The sequence below is a fragment of the Coenobita brevimanus genome, chromosome 19 (genome assembly GCF_032717465.1).
Source record: "Coenobita brevimanus isolate Jiangsu-jjx chromosome 19, ASM3271746v2, whole genome shotgun sequence".
NCBI lineage: Eukaryota > Metazoa > Arthropoda > Malacostraca > Decapoda > Coenobitidae > Coenobita > Coenobita brevimanus.
In genome coordinates, this window is record NC_136972.1 from 1,593,439 (window position 1) to 1,616,788 (window position 23,350).

Sequence of the window (23,350 nt, forward strand, 5' to 3'; positions counted from 1 at the left end):
ATTAATCATACCAACAATTTGATCTTTAGAATTATGAGAGTGAACTGCAATTCCCAATTGTTGAGCAACAAGCTTAAGTTCATTCTTTGTTCTGTTTTCTATATCACACACTGTTTGCACATTTGACAAAAAATCTTTGGCTTCATCAAGTGTAGAAATAGTAGACATCATGAATAAATAACAGTCACAAAATATCAAGCAATATCCTTATGATAATATCCTGAATATCCTGATATGAGGTCGCCAAATTTATGTTACGGAACAGCGAAAGATAATGCACACTTTAAGTGAGAATACTAAAAATCACTACTGTCCCGTAAAGTTCCAGGTTCAAAACAAAAGAGTTAGGTAAAATTACAAGTTAAAGTTTAATGCTCAAACTAACAACAAAACATTCAGGACTCATAAGGATAATGTAATGGCAAAAAACAGGTTAAATATATGGTTAACTGCAATAGCCTCTATTAACACGAAATTAGCAAGAGTATATTTATCTAAGTCAGCCCTGATAAAATGAAAATACACTGGGTAATGCTCAGTTAATGCAAGATAAATAATTACAGATATAAACTATTATTACCACTGGCTGACAAAATGAATTACAAAAACTTTACTAGGCCTACAAATCAACACCTTATGCTATACAGTACAAGAACAAAATGCAATAACACTTATACTCAAATCACACAGCTGCTAGATGGTTGGAGACTTCCTGAGAAACTCACAATAATAATAACTGTACAGGGGAGGACAGAGATGTGAACAAAATGAGGAGCAGATCTAAGTGGCAATGATGCAGAGACTGAGCTCATTATATAGGGGCCAGCAAAGCTTGATACAACTTGTAAGAAGAAAGCCATGGGGACAAAGAGCTGACAATCCCGCACTGAACAACAGAAAGGACGACTTACTCTACTATAACGGTAGAAGGGGGGGACTGAGGCAGAACACGCTCGTGATCAAACATGCAGCATACTGTGCGTTAAAATTACACAAAGGATGATGAAATCATAGGTTATGTAACAATATATATATATATATATATATATATATATATCTATATATATATATATATATATATATATATATATATATTCATCATCAGCCGCTGAGGTCCACTGGAGGACCGGCCTATCCCTACTAGAGCAGGGACGATACAGCCAGTGTATCTCTACCCAGTGGCTTAGGCTGTCTGGTTGAGACTGAATGTAGGGCGAGAAGTGCTTGTGAGTGTGACTGTAATGTTGTGGTGGCTTTGGATGTGTGTGTAGTCTGTGAACCAAGTGTACTCGGACCGCCTTAAGCCGACTGGGTGCAAGCATACTAGTATGTGCCACCGGTTCAACCGAAGCACCCCTTATGTCCGCCAAAATGGTCAGTGGCTAGTTGAAAGCTTCCCAAAGTTTTTACAACTCTGGCGGGAGGCGAACCCGCGCCCACCAGCGTATAAGACACACACTCTATCACTGTACCACAGAGGCTCCTGAATATACCTCCAACCTCTTGGGGCTCGAACCCGGGTCATATGAATTACCAGAACAAGCCTATAAAGAATCGGCCATCACTTTCACCCATATATATAGATAGATAGATAGATAGATATAAATATATATAGATAGATATAAAGATATATAGATAGATAGATAGATAGATATAAAGACAGATAGATAGACAGATAGATAGATAGGTAGATAGATAGATTTATAGATATAGATATACAGTATCTATCTATCTATCTATCTATCTATCTAAATATATATATATATTATATATATATATATATATGTATATATATATATATATATATATATATATATATATATATATATATATATATATATTTATATATATATATATCTATATTTATCTATCTATCTATCTATCTATCTATATATATATATATATATATATACCTAGGCTGCTTCCCCCAAGGAAAGGGAGGTAGCCGAGACAGGACGACACACTCCCCATTTACTCATCCATTCAAACACATTCATTCGCTTCTTAGCCCCAAAGGGGAGAACGGACAGATCCTCACCGCATCGCACCGCACAAGGGTCAACTGCACAATGCAATCAGTGACATCCGCAGCAGGGCCCGACAGCAGAACTGGTTTACCCCTGCCACATCATAACAGACCCATCCCCTTACCCGCACCTGACCTGACTAGCTGATCAGACCAAATGCTGGAGAATATCCCCTCAGGGCTACGTCATCACTTATTCATTCACAATTTCTCTCCATTTATTTCTGTCACGCACAGCCACTCTTCCTTGCTCAACAGACATCCCTCTCGCATCCAACGCTTTCTTCACAATGTCCATCCATCCTATTCGTGGTCTTCCTCTCAGCCTTACACCTCTCACATCAGATCTAGTTATCTTTTTCACCAATCGCTCATTATCCATTCTCTCCATATGCCCAAACCATCGCAACACCCTCTGCTCATCTCTACCAGCCATCTCCCGAACAACTCCAGTTCTCCTTCGCACTTCATCATTTCGCACCCGATCCATACGCGTCACTCCACACATACTCCTCAGACACCTCATCTCCATTACATTCAAACTTTTCCTCTCTGCTACACCCATATTCCATGTTTCAGCCCCATATAACGCAGTCGGTACCACAACACCCTCATACAGCCTTCTTTTTGCATCCATTCTAAGCGAACGACATTTAAACATTTTTTTCGTTCCTCCCAGCACCTTTCCTACTTCATTTATTATAAGCTTCACTTCTGCATCTATTCTTCCATCCACAGCAACATGTGACCCTAGATATTTAAAACAATCTACCTCCTCAAGCAACTCACCATTCAACACTATATTCATCCCCCTACCATCCATCAACCTCGTGCACTTCATCACTTTACTCTTATTCTCATTTACTTTCAATTCCCTCCTTTCACACACCCTTCCAAACTCCTCTACCAACTGTCTCAATCTCTCCTCTGAATCAGTCACCAGTGCAGTATCATCTGCAAACAGAAGCTGTATATATATATATATATATATATATATATATATATATATATATATATATATATATATATAATCATCATCAATATATATATATATATATATATATATATATATATATATATATATATATATATATATATATATATGTATATATAATCATCATCATCAATATATATATATATATATATATATATATATATATATATATATATATATATATATATATATATATATATATATATATATATATATATATATATATATATATATATATATATATATATATATATATATATATATATATGTATATATAATCATCATCATCATCCGGACCTCCTTTCCCACCCAAGGGCAGGGTGAGGAGTAGCAATGTCCAGACAGCCCAAACTTGCCCAGTCCCAATGGGCCACACTTCCATTCACTCATCGTTCTAGCCCCCGGAATTCTGACTCTATCGGATACGTCCAAAACATTCACTACATTCTGTAGCTTCACACAAACATATCCGATTGAGTCAATCCGGACGCTGCCACGTTAAAAAGGGGTGCCAAAATCCCTGCTCATGTACTTCTCACAACATTCATCCAGCCAGTTCGATCTCTCGTCAGTTCCCTAGCCTCACTGACTTCCAAACCTCTCTTTCTCACACACTCATCCGCTATATCTTTCCACCTTCTCCTTGGCCTACCTCGCCCCCTCCCCCTTTCAAATTCGCTCAGATAAACCTTTTTCACCAATCTATTGTTATCCATTCTCTACACATGACCATACCATCTCAGTACACTCTCTTCGATTCTGGTGTCCACCGATATCCTCACTCCACACCTTTCACGAATCACAGTACTTCGTATCCTATCCACCCTCTGTACTCCACATACATTCCTCAGCAGTCCCATCACCACTGCTCTTACTCTTGACTTTTTATTTTCATGCCACACCATAGTCTCACATCCAAAGTTGGCAGTAACACTCCCTCATGTAAGCCTCGTGCAGCTGCAACACTCAAGCCTCTGTTTCTCATCAAGACCTTCATTGTACCAGCTACTGTTCTTCCATGTGTCACTCTACTTTCAACTTCTTTTGCACATTTTCCACTCTTTTCTGTCACTGTACCCAAGTATTTGAACTCTCTCACCAATTCCAGTCTCTCTCCATTCACTGTAACATCACACTGGGAGTCACCATCTCTCTCAATAACCATCACTTTACTCTTTTCTACATTTACTCTCAAGGCACGACGCTGACAGACATCAGCAAAACTCTGCACTAGCCTACCAAGTTCTTGTCCGGTACTTGCAGGCAGCACTGCATCGTCAGCATACAACAAATTTGAGATATTCCATCCATCACCATTCATTACGAACGCCACCCCTCTCCATTACTCGTGTTTTTACTTCTCTCATCACCCCATCCATATAAATATTGAACAACCATGGGCATGCCTACACCGATCGTGAACCATTCACTTAGATGCCCATTAACCCTTACACATGCTTCGCTACCATCATAAAAACTCTTGACAGCACCTAGCAGCTTACCATCTACACCATACATGCGCAAAACTTTCCACAGTCCCTCTCTGTCTACTTTGTCGTATGCTTTTTCCAGATCCATAAATGCCCTAAACACCTTATGGTCCTTCTCACAAGCGTTCTCTGCTATCTGTCGCACTGCAAATACTTGATCCACACATCCCCTGCCACTCCTAAAGCCACACTATTCACCACTCACTAGGACTTCTAATATCTCTCTTACTTTCTATCTATCTGTCTATCTATCTACCTCTTTATCTATCACTCTATCTATAGATAGATATAGATATAGATATATAGATAGATAAATATAGATATATGTGTGTGAGTGTATGTAGTGTCCAACCACATACGTTATAAGCATGTTAATTTTTTTTTTCAGACCATAGTTTGACTTTGTTTTGTTGTTTCTGATATATGTAGATTTGTCCTGCCTTTTCAAATCCCGCTCCAAGTGTGTCGAAAATGTATTATTTATAACCTACCGTGTTGCTGTTGTAATTTTAGTAGACGTTATTGGTACTACATTATTAATGCAGACTTGTAAATCATTTATCCTGAATGACCTATTATTTATTAAGTTCCATGACTAACTTGTTTTTGTTTGGTGCATAATGGTGTAGTCAGTTTGTCAAGAGGAGAAAAACTACAATAGACTGAAGTGACAACAAAAACAAAGTCACTGATGACTTTACAACAGGTGAAATACAAATATTTTTCCTTTAGTGCAGGACATCTGGACCGTGCTGTATATTTACCAGTTGTAATATTCTGCCTTGCACTCCTCCTTTGAGAGGCTGGCACGCTGCTGTGTAGAGGGCTGTATTGAAGCTTACCACACTTTGTTACCCGATGCCCTTCCTACCGTCCTGCAAATTCCTTTGGGTGGGATCCAGTGAGTGACCCTTATTGCGGTAGTGTGTGTGTGTGTGTGTGTGTGTGTGTGTGTGTGTGTGTGTGTGTGAGAGAGAGAGAGAGAGAGAGAGAGAGCACTTGGGAGTCACTACCAACCATCCGTATCACATGTTATAAGGTTGTCTTTTAAGGGTTGGTATTAGTGGGGGTGTCTGTATGACCAGTCGGTGAGTCCGTGAAAGATGCTGACTGTTTTAGCGAATTTCATATAATCATACTCCTGCCAGCTTGTTCAAACTAGATAATGAAAGGTTTGCTGCTTTTGGAAAAAGTACGAGAATGCTGAAACTTCTGGACCCGTCCGTTATCGGCCTTGGTTTGGTGTTGTGTGGGAGGATGAGTTTATGTGGGAATAGAATCCACGTTTGGGACAGCAGACGAATTCTCAAGTCATTCACACCAGTCACCTGAAGGAGTAGCAATATACAACCTCGACAGAGGACGATGTTGTTTACCACGCGAAAACAGTTTAATTAAAAACATTGTGATGATCAAGAACTCCAGAACTCGTTTGAAGACTTTCCTGATAGAAGTTTTGGCTTGTTTATAATATAAATACTGCAGTAACTCGGAAATTTTGGCTTGCTGATTACGAAGGGTGATCAGAAAGTAATGACAGTTCGTGCTATAACATGAAAACCTCGAATGATGGGAGGTAGGGGAGCAAGGAGAGTGCAGAGTTGCCTGTCCTTACGAGTTTGAACTTGTCGCCGAATGCCTGAATTTTCTTGTTTTATTGTTGTGAGTGAATGCTTCACTCTTGTTTTTGCTCTCTGGCCAGAAACATGGATTACTCGAAAGAAGGCTGCAGGTTCTACATTTTTACGAGGTGGAAACTCGGAAAGAAAGCAACAGAGATTCGAGGGGAATTATTACAAGTTTATCCAGACACTACTCCTTCCCTGGAAACTGTTTCCCGCTGGATTCGTGCTTTCACAGCAGGAAAAACTGAACTGAAAGATGAACAACGCTCTGGACGCCCCCGGACATCCGTGAGCGAAGCAACAACTGTCCGTGCACGGTCCATCATTGACGAGGATCCAACTGTAACTCTTAGGTTCTTAGCCTTGGAGCTTGATATCAGTTATGGGAGTGCATATGACATCGTGCATGAACAATTACACCTGAGGAAGAAGTGTTGTCGATGGATACCCCATTTGTTGACTGATGAGCAAAAGGCTGAACGAGTGAGGATTTGTCGTGTCTGGCTTGCTGAATTTGAACCAAATGGTCCAAAACGGTTCTCAGATGTTGCTACTGGAGATGAGTGTTGGATTTCATTCTTCACAACCCGTGACAAGCAGTCAAACATGGTGTGGTTTGGCGATGAAGACCCTCGACCTCAGATTTTGAAGGAAGGATTTCGCAGCCGGAAGCGCCTTTTCACCATCTTTTTCAATTCTCAAGGACCAATATGCGTGGATGTGATGCCTGAAAAGTCCACTATCACAGCCCAATACTACACAGACCAGATCCTTCCACAAGTCTTGGAACACAAGGCCAACACCGCACCAACCCGCCGTCGGTCTCGCCTTTTGCTGCACTACGACAATGCTGCACCCCACAAAGCTCGCCTCACTATGCAGTACCTGGAACAACAAGGTATAACTCTGCTCCCCCACCCACCCTACTCCCCTGACCTGGCTCCCTGTGACTTTTGGTTGTTTCCAAAAATTAAATCTGCCATCGCTGGGAAGCAATTTCATCGCATCCAAGACTTGGCATGAACCGTCAATTCAGAACTCCGAAGTATACCGTCTTCAGAGTACCACGCTTGCTTCATGAAGTGGAGAAAGAGAATGGAACGCTGCATAGAGGTTGGAGGGGAGTACTTTGAAGGAATGTGAGTCATAGTTTGATAGTTCTTCATGCTAATAAAAGTTTATGGACTCACTGTCATTTCTTTCTAATCACCCCTCGTATATAGCTGCTTTGGTGCCTCGGCAGTTTTGGCTTGTTGATTATATAGCTGCTTCAGTATTTCAACAGTTTTGGCTTGCTGATTATATAGCTGTTTCAGTAACTCTGCAGATTTGACTTGCTGATTTTATAGCTGCTTCAGTAACTCATCACTGATTCACCATTACATCTGTGTTTTCTTCGCCTAGCAGCTATCACATGCCACCATGAGATCCCCTTCTGTTTAAGTGTACTGATACTATTCTTATGGTTTATTTACTTTACATAAACGGCACAGTCTTTTTTTTTTTTTTTTTTTTTATCTCGTATTCTCTGGCCCCCTCATCTGTGATTTTATAAATAACTTTTGATCATTACTACCATGTACTGTACATTCTCTCATGGCTGATAGCTGTCTCACTCAGGTTTCTTTCCATGCATGTCTTGAGCATACTTTTCTCGAAGCTTTCCTAAATCTGCCTTACAATTTCGGTTTTCAAATAAACTCAGAATGAGCTTTCTTTTCATACCAAGCACAGAATACTCAGGTTCACTGATAATATTCGTGTATACTGTATGATTATCTTTTACTTTCCACATACGCATCTGCAACTAAAAGTCACTACTGTTTACTGTGGCACTAATTACAAGCGAGGTAAGCAGTCAATGATATATGACCGTATATTATTCATCAGTACATATAAACCCAGCGTCTTCGTAGTGTGTTCACCTTGGCATTCCTAATTAGCTTTACGTCCCCGTGCCTCTGAATGAGGCTAATGGGATTCCAAAAGCCGACCACCATACCACACCACACCACAGGTCTTGATGCGTCCTTCTCGGCAGTATATAGCCAGAGCCACTCACTCCTGTCTCTTGTCCTCCAGTCTGTGCTCCCACCTTTGTCCTCACTTCTCTGTCCTCGCACCCTCATCTTCTTAAGTCCATTCTCCAATTCTCTAAGCTCACCTTTATTCTCTTGTCTTTCTCATACCATCTATACTTTCCTCACGCACTATTGTTCTTCCATACTGTATTTTATCTCTATTCTTTCAGTTTCTAACACTGATATTTTAGTATCCATACATCTGTCCTATTTCTCTCACTTCACCTTTTTTCTAGCCTCTATGTATACACTTTTATCTTTCGTCTCTTCTGTTCCCTCAGTCCACTCTTTTCCTCGTTCCTCTCCACTCTACCCTCTTAACTATTCTCTTACTACAATACTGATCTTCCAATCTACACGTCTCTGACTTCAAGCCTCATCTCTCTATCCTTTTGACTCTTCTCTAACTACTGTTTTCCCATGACATCATTCACCTGTGTTTTCCATTCCCAACATTTAATATATGGTGTCTTATTGCCGCTTCACCATGACCTCTTGATTCCCCTGTTTCTGTTCACTTACCCTGTCTTTCACGACTGTTCTCTGTATTCTCATCAGTGATCTTCCGGTTTCCACACATTTTTCTTATTCTGTCCTCTCTCTTCGCTCCGTTCTCTCGACTCTGTTCACTTAATTCTACTCTCTCATTCCGTATCTCGCTTCTGTGCTCTGTATTCCCAACCCAGATCTTCCGGTCTACACACATCTGCACTGAAGTCTGTCTCATACCACACCTTTGCCTGTACTTCTATGTTATCTCGCCAGTATTCTCTTCCCCGGTGTCGCCTACTCTCACATTCCACGTCTGTTCTTTTAGCTCATATATCCCACCCTTGTTGTCTTCCTCTCGTCCCTGTCCTCAACTTCTCTCTTTGCCTTGCTCGCCTCCACCACACTGGTCACCGCAGTCTCATAGTTCCTGCCCCACCCGCTTCCAGCCTCAACGCGAGAACTGTGGAAGCGGATGGAACGCTGGCGAGGCGTGAAGTACCAGAGCCTGCCAGGGATTATGTAAAGTCTGTGCAGAGTGATGCATCCCTCACCTATATATATATATATATATATATATATATATATATATATATATATATATATATATATATATATACATATCCATCCCTCCATCCATTATCCAATCCTATGTCGCCCCCATGAAGAGCGTAGGAGCCCGGGGCTAGGCAAGATGGTCCTGACATTTAAGATGAGAGTGACCAGCCTCACTCATCCCTGAGTGGTAATACGTGAGCAATAAACCCCAACCATCCCTCGGATATAAACCTTCGCCGGTTCAATCCGATTGGAGCGCCTAATTACCCACTAAACCACCAGGTGCAATAATCTGTATATATATATATATATATATATATATATATATATATATATATATATATATATATATGTGTGTGTGTGTGTGTGTGTGTGTGTGTGTGTGTGTGTGTAATTCACCGGGTCTGTCAGGATCACTTGATGGTCGTGATCGTCAGCTTTTACCCTCCCGGAAGGGAGCTGAGATCTCATATAGTCCGATCTAAGGGCAAGGCTGTGACCTTCACACACGCACACACCCGTCCCCTTGCTCAAGGGGGACAGTAACCACCCACTTCGTCAGTGAAACTTTTCGCAACCTGAGCTAGGCGCGAACTCCCGTCTACCAAATGGCAATCGAGAACGTTACCACTGAGCCAGAGAACGGTGTGTTTGTGTGTGCGTGTGTGTGTGTGTATGTATATATATATATATATATATATATATATATATATATATATATATATATATATATATATATATATATATATATATATATATATATATATATATATATATATATATATATATATATATATATGACATAATCCTGTTAGTAATTTTCAGTATTACATCCGCCAACGAGTTGATGAGATTTTGAAGTGGATCCGGATCTCAATGCAGGAATAAACCAATAATTTTATCGGTGCTGGTGGCGACTGCACTCCCTGATTTTGTGTACCAGGGCAGACTAAAATGATAGAATTACCTGATTATGTGTGCCTTAAAAGTATTGATCTGGTAGGAAAGAGGAATTCTGCAGATCATAGGTTTGATTGGTGTTGGAGGAGGTATGCGCTGTGTGAATGTTTCTTGTTAAAATGATTCATTCTGTTTATATTTCGGCGTGGACCCTCTACAAACGAAATGAGATATGGGAGGTCTTTATCTTTGTAACTTTAGGATCTCTCTCTCTCTCTCTCTCTCTCTCTCTCTCTCTCTCTCTCATAGTAGGGACAACTCTACTATTTCACTGCATTTGACACCAGACGAATTTAATCAGCTCTGGATAATTCATTGGATCTTGAAAATCTTAATCCCTTTTACATGGCCTCTGATCTTGCCACCTCTGGAGACTTTAGTTCAGTGTAAGGGAGATCTTTTATAATGAACTAGTTACTAAAGCATATTACTATAAATTGTCTCAGCTGAATAAAGTCGTATGGAGATAGCAAGGGAACAACGTCAGCTCTTGGACGTCATTATTATTATTATTATTATTATTATTTTCCTCACCCTGCCCTTGGGTGGGAAAGGAGGTCCGGATGATGATGATGATGATGATGATGATGATGATGATGATTTTTATTATTTATTATTGTAAATGTTAAGGCTATTATTATTATTATTATTATTATTATTATTATCAGTACGAAACCAAGACGTTAAACTGAATTTTGAAGACACATCGAACTGAAAATGTTCTATAAAGCCTTCGTTAACTCTTTCATTACAAGGGCGTTTTCCTAAACTAAACAAGAAGGAGCATTCACAGAGTGCAAGTATCCACCAGTTGGTCTAAGGTCCGAATGTATATTAAACTTTGCCCCATGACCTTGACCTTTGACCGATTGCGCTCAAAATCGAATGACTTCAACCTTGCCTGAGTTTCAACCTTCCCATCAAGCTTGATCCGAGTCGGATCAAAACTGCTTGTAGTGATTTTGCCCTGTGACCACTCTTGATCTTTCTGTGACTTGATTTCGGGCTGAGAGTTCACCAATGCCAATGCCTTTATCCTTGCCTTACCCTGAACACTTCCAGAGTTTGTTCTGTGTTGGATAAATCCTTTAGGTTGTCCATGCCATGTGACACTGATCTTTAACCTGTTCCTGACCATCTCCCTTTGCTGAACATTTTAGTGTTTTCATTAACACAGAGAGTAGGCCAGCATACTGTCATAGTACCTCTACCTTCAACTGTCTACACCACACTACATGCACATTACATACCACACCTCCTATTTCCATTCCCCCGTAGCAATGGCTGCTCCCCGAACTGCACCTCTTTGGAACTCGCTTCCCCAGGTGCCCCCAAACTTCACCCTACAGCGGTTCAAGTCCAACTGTTGCTTTTTTTTTTTTTTTTTTTTTTTTTTTTTTTTATGGAAGACACCTGTAATGTGGTATATGGAGTATTTTTTTTATTCATTTGTTTTCTCTTCCTCTGCTCTGTTATTTGAAAAAAAAAAAAAAAAGTGTCGTCTTAATATTGACTTCATTGGCATTAGTGCAGACAGGAGGATGTTGAGGTGTAATGTGCAGCATAAATCGCTGTTGCAAAAGTGTTAGGAAACCTGTGACATGCGGATAAAATATGACTCGTAAGGAATAATAGTCTACAGCTGACCCCCCGGAGCCTAAATACACTCCGCCGCACATCCACGAGGTACTTGCTACGTTGATGCGTTTCTTATTAGTTTATTTTTGCTTTCCCCACATGATTTTATTTAAGAAAAGACTGGGTTGTTATAGTAAAACAGTAAATAAAGGCTATGTTAAGCCATCTGGTTCGAAATATTTTTTACAGAACTGAATGAAATCACGTTGTAACAGCAAAAATATACTTAGAAAAAAGTCCTCGAGCTGAACACAAATGGAATCTTCCCTCAGTCTCTAAACCCAAACCAACCCACCCTGAACCCGCTTATTTGGCTGCGTTTCTCTCGTTTTTAAACCTTTTAGCTCCGAGATATAGTAATTTTTTTTTATTATATCCTTGCTACTCTCTGATGATTTTACTCGGGTTGAAAAGGATCCATGGAAGGGTTAATGAAGGCTAAATCCAACCCCTGCAATTTGAAAGACTAAAAAATTGTCTGGAGGTTGAAAACCTGGAAACAGAAATTACATCCTCGTAATCACCGTCGTTAATTGTCTGCGCACAACCCTCCGAGATCCAAACTAACTCAGCCACGACTCTCTGTTATTCATCCTACTTACAGGCGATTTTGCTCATTTTAGTAGGGATTTTTATCAGGGACTGGGTTAATGAAAGTTGATTCTAGCCAATTGTTGCAAGTCTGTTTCCAAAAGCCGAATGAAATCGTCTGAAGGGATTATCTAAGACCTACACTCCTGCAGATCAGAAGTCTTCCTCAGCTACATGAAATCGTCTGGAAAGAGCAAGAGTATAAATGATGCTGTCGGGCAGAAGGAGTTAATTGATTTTGCAGCCGGCCCCCAAAACCTCAAACTAACCCACTCAGTTCACTATATCCCTTCCACAACACTTCTTCGTTCCTAGCACCGTATTTCTGTGTTAAAATTCTTTCAGACCTCAAACTGTACCACTCATTCTACAGTTCGTTCACCTTAACTTGGCGGAGGCCTTCGTCATTTGCAGCTTATTTCACGTAACTGAATGGCAGATTACGACAGTTTAAGGTTGTTTATCCCTTCCACAGCACTTTCCTTTGCTAGCACCTTATTCTTGTGGTAAATCTCTTGTAGGTGGTCAGTGACAGTAAGACTAAGTTACGACGTCTCATTCTTTCCACAACACTTCTTCGGTACTTGCACCGTCTGCTAGTATTTATACAGTATCTTGATACGATTGAAAGGTAGAAAATAAGTACGACGTCCCCACATCCTTCCCACAGCCTTTCTTCTTTACTAGCACCCTGCTCTTGTTTTTTCTCTTTATACAGCTCAATGGCTTTTCTTTTTTCTTTTTTGTCCTTTTGCAGCTTATCGCTGTTTACGGAATGACAGAATAAGACAATGCTAGGGTCTTACATTATTACCATAGCACTTCTGTGTTACTAGCATCATATTTTAATGTTATTTTTGTGATAGCTCAGTGGTAGAATAAGGCAAAGCTACTGTCACGGGGTTTTTAAGATAAATGCAATATTAAAGGATAATGTTCAGTAATACTGAAGAGCAGGGACAATGAATTGTTTTGCAAAAAATCAAGCAATGATTACTTTATGCCGGCTTGCTTCGCCGATTCTCTCAGGACAAGAATTTATAAACTTTCTCAACAGTACACAGCAGAGACTAATTCCTCACAATTGCTGTTTATTAGTACTGTTAGCCTCTGGAGAAAGTGACTTCACTGCTGACAATCAATAACTGATGCTATTAATGATATCAGGTTCTTGCTGATGCATTAACTCCTAGATGGCACAACGGATTTTAAGTTTAATACAACAAGACTGGCCTAAGTACCAGTTATGAATAGCAAAGCGTTTATGCAAGCTAGGAGCTATAAGGGAAATAAGCTCAATGGAGAAATGAAACACGAGTTTACATTACATTAAGCTCAAAGAAAGAGAACTGTTAAATTTATTGATTACAAAGGAATAAATTTACGTTACATTTCAAAGTGAATTCAAATAAGGAGATCGCACTCACTCGCTCACTCTAAAGCTAAACTCTTAAGCCTAGGAAAACGAAAAGAAAATACTGGTCAGAAAAGTGGACAAAGCGGATGACTGGGCGTCGTTACTGGAAGGACACTGCACTCGCTGTCTCTCGCCAATCACAGCTAAGTGGGAATACGGCGGCGGTGGGAACTAGGTGTCGTTGAGGAAGGACACTGCCACACACTACCTGCTTCCGTGGCATACAAATCTTGACTGACTAAATCGTGGGAAAGAGGGAAGCACTGTGGCCACATTACTAACGGCTAGAATGAGCGAAACATGCCCAAAATAAATCACTCAGCGGAAGTGCTAACGTCTCGCACAAAGACGATCATTTATGACACACTGAAAAATTGTTTGAAAAACACTCCCGACCGAGTGAGCTGTTAACTGAACGATAAACTGGGATTCTACTAGAGTTCGCAGTTTCCCACTAAATTTAATGTCGCGAGCCGACTCGTGACAGCTACGTCCCTACATCCATTCCATGCACTTCTTTGTTACTAGCACCATTTCAATGATAGGATAAGACTGTGCTTTCATCCCTACATCCTTCCCACAGCACTTCTTCGTTACTAGCACCATACTGTAGTGTTACTCCCTTGATGCAATTCAGCATTAAAGATGGAGAACTGGCAATTTTAAACCAAGTTAAAGTGAATGGAGTGTAGGTCAGCCACGCACCCACCTGGCACTCGCTCACTTGGCCGCGTGTGACTCTTGATTTTTTGAAGGGACTCAGAACCTTATATATATAAAGGATCCTAACGCATTCATAAGGTATACAAGTCTTTATAACATTAAACTTCTATTGAATCGGTTACTTTTTGTATTTTGGCTCAATATTCAGTGTAATTTGGCTGCGAAGTGTATGGCACGTGTATGAGAGATAATCATAATTCATACGATATACAAGTCTTCAAAACACTTAAGGGTTATCACATCATTTTATTTTTGGTATATTGCCCATTTAATATTCAGTGTGGGTTGGCCGTGAAGTGTATGAGTTGGCTGGGTGTATGAGTGAAGCCAGGCATAATTTACAAGCAATCAAACACAGGTGAAGCTTAGGAGTGTTTAGAAAGGACAGCTTTAAGCGTAGCAGAGTTTTGGAAAGACAGGTTAAGAGTAGAAAAGGTTAGGAAGGATAGATTAAGCGCAGGAAAGTTTAGGAATGACAGATTAATCGTAGGAGAGTTTTGGAAGGACTCATTAAGCGTAGGAGAGTTTAGGAAGGGCAGATTTAGCGTAGGAGATTGTATGAAGGACAGGCTCAGCTAGAGTTTACAATTTCAGTCCCTTGGTCGGAATGCCTAAATGTCACAAATCCTCTTCCCGCCGCCGCCGCCGCCGACTCTTTCATTCAACATTTTTAGTCCACGGGCGCCTTTCATGATTTCCACGCTAATGTGCCGGGCATTTTTGTGTACGAATTTTATTTTCCTGATGCCGTGAGTATTTTTCCCGCTGTTGATTAGGTGATTTGTGAATAGTGTATAGGAACACTAGTATTATTTTTACAAATACATTTTCATGATTCCGTGATTTTCTTTCCTCTGTTGATTCGGCGATTTGCGAATATGGTACAGGAAAACTAGTATTTATTTACAGATATATTTCCAGGATTCCGTGAGCTTTTTTACCTCTGTTGATTCGGCGATTTGTGAAAATTGTACAGGGACACTAGTATTAATTTTGAGGGAGGTGATGTTTATTTCTTGCCTCGGACTCCAATATTATGCTTGTCTCTCGGCTGGACGATTTTATGCATGTTTTCACAAGCCATCCAGAGCCGATTACTTCCTCTCCCATGCCCAGTACACCTCCCCGCACCTTACAGTGTTCTTACCTGTGATGCTTTATACTGAATTCTGTGTGTGAAGCTTTAACCTCTCTCTCTCTCTCTCTCTCTCTCTCTCTCTCTCTCTCTCTCTCTCTCTCTCTCTCTGCGCGCGTGACTCTGAGACTGGATAGCAGTGCATGACGGTGTGTGTGTGTGTGTGTGTGTGTGTGTGTGTGTGTGTGTGTGTGTGTGTGTGTGTGTGTGTGTGTGTTTGTGTGTGTGTGTGTGTGCGCGCGCGCACACACACACACACACACACACACACACACACACACACACCTAACGTCATGCACTCCTATCCAGTCTCATAGTCAAGTCACCATGCATCTCAGTAACCCAGCCTCACCTTTGATCCAGTTTGTCTGACGGAATATTTAAGTATCTTGTTCTAGACCTTCACGAAACTCCGCAATCTGAAGTAGAAAAGAAACGCTCCCGAAGGAATGCGTGGCATAAAATTACTTCAAACATAGCATCCAGGAACTTAAAAGTAAGAAAAAGCCCTTTGAAGAGCAGTGGTCCTGCGGCAATGGGGCTGACCCTCAAACTCGCCCTGTAATTAATGTCGCTTGGTGTCTCCTATCAGAGCCTCGCACAGTCAGGTTCCCAAGTCGTCTCTTTGGTCCCCGTCACTGCCAGCTTTTCATTTACCTAATAACTTAGCCACTTGCGTTCGTGTGTTTGCCTAGGTAAGGAGGTTATTTTGCCACTACAACATGCCGTTTATGGTAGTTACGCTGGGTGTTTGTATCAGTGTCATCATACTTTTTATAATATGTATTATGTATATGATACCAGGAATAATTTTTGTTAATGTCGCCAGGTATTTTTAGTGAAAGTCATCAGCTGTATTATATGAGCATCACTTATTTTTTAAAGTGTCATTTCGTATATAATGTTAATGATACAATTCCTGCTTCGTCAGTGTCATTAGGTTTTCCTAATCACGAAAATATCCAGTGCTTAAACGGTAGAACTCTCAGTCCAAATCATTTCACTTTGTATTGTTTTACCGTTGCCTCACACATTGAAGAGCCTCTTTGAATCCATTGATCCTGGCATATAAGAATTTTCATGTGTTTTATAAGATAAACACTTCAGTTCCATGTTTGGTTCTGTTTGATATCTCTTCCTTATTGAGAATAACTTTCCGATAATTCAGTGCGAAGCCATTAATAACTTCAGGAATGCTGTGTAGAGCCATGAATAGCTTTCTTTGGAAGTCCAGATCCGTGAATAACCTGCTTTGATTCTTGATGTGAAGTGCCCCGCCTGTCTGCCCTCAGGTGGTGGCGGAGGACCATGACTTCACGGACCACCACGGGCTGCTGTACACGGTACGAGGTGACGGTGTGGACGGGTATGCCCCTGACGATGCATTCTTTACCATCAACTCACTCACAGGCGAACTCGTCCAGCTCAGGGTAAGTTGAAATAGTTTTTATGTTTAGTTGTATGACGTCAGGCACCAAATTCCATAAAGCCTCCAAATGCCATAAAGCCTCCAAACTACTGTTTTTAGTTATCTCTTACAGTACGTCTCTGACCGTCTTCCTTTAATTAGAATTCCATATTATCTTTTCACATAGTTCCTGGTTTTCCCCCTCATCATTCTCTCATCAATTTTGCTTGGTTTCATATGTTGAGGCAATCACAGTACTTTTTCCTAACTAAATCTGTTATATCTGTCTGGTTGTTTTATCCACTTGTCTGCGTCCCTCCACATGCTGTCTCTAGATTAATAAAGCAACTTTAGTGTTCTCAGCTATAGCTTTAGTAACACTGTTCACTGTTCACATCCATAAGCCAACACTGTCACCAACATACAGTTACAAAGGGGGTGCTTTAGTACTGAATTTCTCCTCTAAATAGACTTCCAGGTCTTTAATCTTCCTTACACATCATTAAACTGTTCAGTTCTACAAAATACCTCTAGTTGTCAGTACCTCTCTCATAAATGACATAGTGACTGCTGTTTCTTGCATTCATCTTGAAATTTCTTTGCCTATGCACGTTTCTAAATTTACAAAGCAATGTCTTCAACTTTCCTTCCTCATTATCCAACACCACCTACAAACAATGTGGTATTAAATCCTTCCTCTTCTTAAGATTCAAGATGTATCACCTCCTCTCCTCCCCTGTGCCCGTTACCCTCCCCTAACTTGCATTATTACTTCATCCAGTCGCACGTCGAGTTACAAAGAGAAATTGCACACTTCCATATCAGACCTAACCTAAGATGACATTTCTCGGTAAACTTCCCTTTTGCATGTATTATTGCCTTTGCTCCATTGTGTACATGATTTGTGGTATTCAGCAGTATACAACTTGTTCCATATAACCTGATTTCTTTTCACAAAGCATGCCTGTCTTGTTATCCTGTTATAAGCGTTATATATATTCATGGATGCTACATGTAGTTTCCTGCTCTTGCTTATGTAAACTTCACTCATTTTCCTTGAAAAGAAAAATATGGTCCACACCCCATCACCCACTGCTAACCTCTCCCCATTCTCCTCTTAGCTAGTCTCTCCATTAGTCACTATTTTCTTAAACACTTTCCCTACTACACTAAGCAGACTAATACCACTGAAATTATCATACTTTCTTCTGTCCCCTCCTTCCTGTTATATAACGACACAGTTATATCTTCCCTTCTGTTATCAAGGACCCTTTCATACTTCCATGATATCCCAAAACCTGTATGCAACCAGGCAACAACAATCTCTCCCCGATATTTTTGCGTTTCATCAAATTTCGTCTACATTAGGAAGCATCCCTATCCCAAGCTTCCTCAAGATTACCACCTCTTTTTCATAACCGACTTTTCATTTTATTTTTGGAATTCGAGAAGATACAAGCACAGCTTCCATTACAGTTTCATAAGATTTTATGTAATTTGTGCAGCATTACTGAATTCTTCATGTAATTACTCTTGTCCTTTTATATTTGCTGTGTCTAGTCCATTTCATAGTTAATTTATTTTCTTCCTCTTTTCACATCAGTCAAGATAAAACATATACTACTTCTTTCAGGATGTGTCCTATGCTTTTTTCTGCAGGCACTGGATCGTGACTCGCCGCTAGGTAAGGCGGTGTGGAAGGTGCGGGTGCAGGTGAGGGACGGGCAGGCGCTATGGAGCCGCCAGGCCATGCAACGCTACCTGGCTAACAAGGCCAAAATCACAAACGCCACCACAACACACCATAACACTGGACGACAGAGAAGAATAGCGCATGAGTTTGTGTTCAGTGCAAACAGTGGAAGAAAATCAGATGGTGTGTATGGTATTAGGAAGAGATATGGCTGGACTAAAAGAAAACAAGTGTCATTAACAGGGAATAAAACATATACTGAAAGTGAAAATCAACACAATAAGCTCGCAACTAAGAGCCCAGATAGAGCCCTCCGTGGCCAGGCCATAGAAAGTGTGGACAAAGAGGCCTTCCAGCTGGAGTATGGTGCAGAGGCTAACCCGAGGAATGGGAAGGTTAGGAGGTCAGGGGAGGGAGAGCGGAGCTTCAGGGAGTGGGTGGAGGAGAACCAGAATGAGGAGGAAGCGAGAAACTTTGTGAGATGGGCGTCGGAAGATCAGGATGGGGAGGAAGCGAGGATCTTCAGGGAGTGGGTGGAGGATGAACAGCGTGACATGTGTGGCGGTAACGTGACTGAGCCAGAGGGTGGACGTCAGGCCGGGGCGGGTCGGGGCCTGCATGGCCTCGGTGGGTCGCTGGTACACGTAGCCGAGACGGAGGTCACCATCAGAGTGAAGGACATCAACGACAACCCACCCGTCTTCCCCAACACAACCATGTTTGGTCTGGTGCAGGAGAACGGACCCATCGGTGAGTTGGCCTGTGGTGGGACAGTTTTACTCATGGATATCGGTGAGTGAATCCTGAGCCATGATTCAGCCGGTAACTGATCATTCGTAAGAATCATTCCTGATTTAAGGTAAGTTGGCCCTGTGCATAAGGTTTGTAAATCTTAAGCATATTTCACGTTAGTTTCTTGTAAGCTACTGTATATCTTGAGTCCTCATGACTGATTCTTGATCATGGGTCAGCTGACAGACTCTTAGTACCGGTGTTAATTACTAGGATCATAGAAGTAATAAGAAGTGAAATTTTTAAAGCCTAGTTGTAACATTGGATTAATGAATTATATTAAAAGGTAAGATGGTAAAGAATCTGGAATTCTGCATTGTAAATAATTAAGGCAATTACACCTTTCACTGCAAGAGCCAGCGTTGGAAGTTTTATTCTGAATAACGCCAAACGGATTAGCCTACGAGAGCTCACAGGTATCGCATCACTTCCTTCACTTAGTTGGGATAGACGAATCGCACCACCGCAAAATGCCTGATAGTCTTACTTACACATGAGTTTACAATCAACTTAAGTATTTCACAGCATATATTATAACATATTAACTTAATCCATTTTAAAAAGTTAATACTATATTTTGATAAGTTTGTACGATGCATCTCTGTATATACGACTTTCAGTTCTAGCTGTTGTCCAGTGGCGTGAATTTAACTAGTGACCTTCATGATGATCAGCTTTCGAGATATTGATTTATATTACATCTATCTCAACAATGAAAATTAAATTAACAGTAGGGTGGACTCGTATTTTTAGCACACCACAATCTCTAGCAGAGGAGTAAAGAAGAGTAATAAAAATCCGTGCTGAGACCACTAGTTTAACCATAATATAACCCCTTCAGCACGATAACGTCCTTATAGCTATCTATGTGTGTGTGTATATATATTATATGTATACAGTATATATATATATATATATATATATATATATATATATATATATATATATATATATATATATATATATATATATATATATATATATATATATATATATATATATATATATATATATATATATATATATATATATATATATATATATATATATATATTTATATACCGCCAGACGGTTTTATTCAGTTTAGGAAATTTGCTGAATTTATTATAGTTTAAGTGATCTTGGAAGATAAGAAATTACACACACACACACACACACACACACACACACACACACACACACACACACACACACACACATACACCGGGTTGTGCGATAAATAGGGTAGGGCAGATTCAGGAAGAAACTGATAAGGATGAGACGTTAGAAATCATCTTCAGTCGGCAAGAAAAAAAAAAAAAACAGAGGAATCAGAACTGAAATTCGAAAGCAAATCAGCTTTGAATTCTCTGCTGCAACAACGATTTTTCTCACAGGAAGGACAGGATTAGAAGAGTGCCGCAATGCCCCGTGTTGTTAGCCATTCCAACCAAAACAAATCCAAGTTATAACAAGAAGCTGACTGTAATTTACTTTTGCATAAAGGAAATACATTGGGTCCATTCTGGTGTTTGATTGACGCTCTCCCGACTTTTGAATATAACAGTAATGTTTTCCTCTTGCTTGCATTGTAACTGTTTCAGTCTTTGGCTTGGCGTTTACATCCTTAACTAGGATGATGCACACTCTAATTTATTCCTACTACTACCAGGCGATTTTCTATCTATCTATCTAATATCTATCTGTCTATCTATCTATCTATCTATGTATCTATCTATCTATCTATCTATACAGTATATACATACCTAGGCTGCTTCCCCCAAAGAAAGGGAGGTAGCCGAGACAGGACGACACACTGCCAATTTACTTACCCACACACACTCTTTCATTCGCATCTTAGCCCCAAGGGGGGGGGGGCACAATGTGGCCAAGCTATAGAATGGTACTACCACTGTGCGGCCAGGCTGTGTTTGGAGAAATTCTGCTACCTTATTCCCTGCGTGTCGTAAAAGGTGACTAAAAGGGTCGGGGTGAGGGGACTAGGGACCCCCTCCTCTGTTTTTTTTTTTTTTTTCAGTTCCTACAATGAGACAGAGCGATTTTCTACGGTCCAAAAAAGAACCTCGTTAGCTAAAGGGGTTTAAAAAAAAACAATCCCCCCAGGAAACCTTTGTTTACCGTAATGGCATTTTTCATGATAATTTCTCCTTCGTCCCTGCAATGTCACTACAGAAAGGAAGACCGCCATGCTGTTTTAACTCTAACCTGGCCTAAATTACCGTCTGTCTATCTTCACTGCTGAGTTTTAACCATAAACTAAGACTAGAATCAGGGCCGCATTACCAGGTACAGGCAAAACGGGAAACTGCCAATCTGGCCACGGCCTGTCACAGGCCATCCAGACTTCCAGAGCGAAATAAATATACTCCTTGGGCGTCCAAATAAGGGCCATAACCCATCAGGCCATCAAAAAAGGCCATTATAGGTCATGCCAAAATTTCCCTGGAAATAACGGGAAAAAGAGATCTATACTGTATGTTGTGGGCCAACCGTCTGCGTTGCCTACCAGGCCACAGCAGGGTTAATCCGACCCAGGCTAGAATACGGTGCTAATCACAAAGAAGTGCTATGCAAAGGATTTAGAGCCTTAATATTGTCTTTATCTTTCACTGAGCCATGTGAAGTGAGCAGCAAAAAGTCTAATATCTGGATCTAATATATGAAAAAGAGCTATAGGAATGATTGGGCCAATGCACTGTTCCCTCCAAGCCATAGGCCCGTATTTTCGTGGGTTGAGGAAGCTCCCTGACACTTTTTTCAAGGCGATTTATTCTGCTTACTGCACCTTATAGCCTTCCTCTGTGCTCCATAAATCTTACCGGTATCACCATACCCTGCATAAATAACGTACAGAACAGTACTAACCACCCATATCCAAAAAATAAATAGTTTTATAAGAGATGCTAGGGAGCTTCCTTAACCAACGAGAATACGGGACCTAGTATATGCTGTCCTTCTAATCCTACCCTTAACCAAAGCTTTACGTTGAACGACCTGTTGTTGGAAGTTCAAAGCTTTTAATATATTGCACAAGTTACTGTTGTTGTTAAACCTCACTCTTGCCGAGCAGACCCATCAGCCGTAGGCAAGCATCCTCCTGCAACGCTATCCCGAGCATTTAACCAATATTCCCTTGTGGCTGACAGCGAGGCATGGGGGAAAGTGTGGAGGTTTAGCTGCTGGACGGTCGCCGCATTAGCGTCTCCACCAGTTAGCAGGGACACATCAGCAGGCTCCATTTCGCCCCGTTATTTGGTCATATGGTTGAATGGTGACCACCCATCGTTATAAATGGTTTCCTGGTTTCCAGGAAACCATTAAGCTTGCCAGTTAGTGTAGAGCCACCGGAAGTGGAAAGAAGGGTAATAATAAGTGACTGGAAGGAAAGGAAAAGTAGCAAGAGGGGAGGACAGACACAGAGATAGACTGAAAAAGGGGAAGGAAAAAGTAGGTAGCACCATCAAGTGAGTAGATGATGGTCGCCATCACCTACCAAAAGATTGCACTGGTGATAGTGACATGTCCAAGTGTTCCCCGCTTGTTCTTGCCAAGCTTTGAAATGCCACCTGAACGCTGAATAACAGGTCTTAACCCCTTCATAGCGAGGATGTCTATTTTGTTCCTACTGTCACCAGATAATATGTAGCGTAGGAGAGACTTTGAACTGGAGAGGTTAGATATAGCCTTCATTACCCCCTCCAGTATGAGAGTTTATTCATAAAAATCTGTG

General features: G+C 40.7%; 1 protein-coding gene across 1 annotated transcript in view; it reads left to right on the top strand.

Moving 5' to 3' along the window:
- Positions 1 to 23,350, top strand: part of LOC145391604 (putative neural-cadherin 2) — a 187,059-nt gene that overhangs the window by 60,961 nt on the left and 102,748 nt on the right. Inside the window, exons 5-6 of the mRNA XM_080266148.1 lie at positions 17,020 to 17,157; positions 18,795 to 19,578. Of these exons, the coding sequence (XP_080122274.1) occupies positions 17,020 to 17,157; positions 18,795 to 19,578 (922 nt within the window). The remainder of the gene's footprint in view (positions 1 to 17,019; positions 17,158 to 18,794; positions 19,579 to 23,350) is intronic.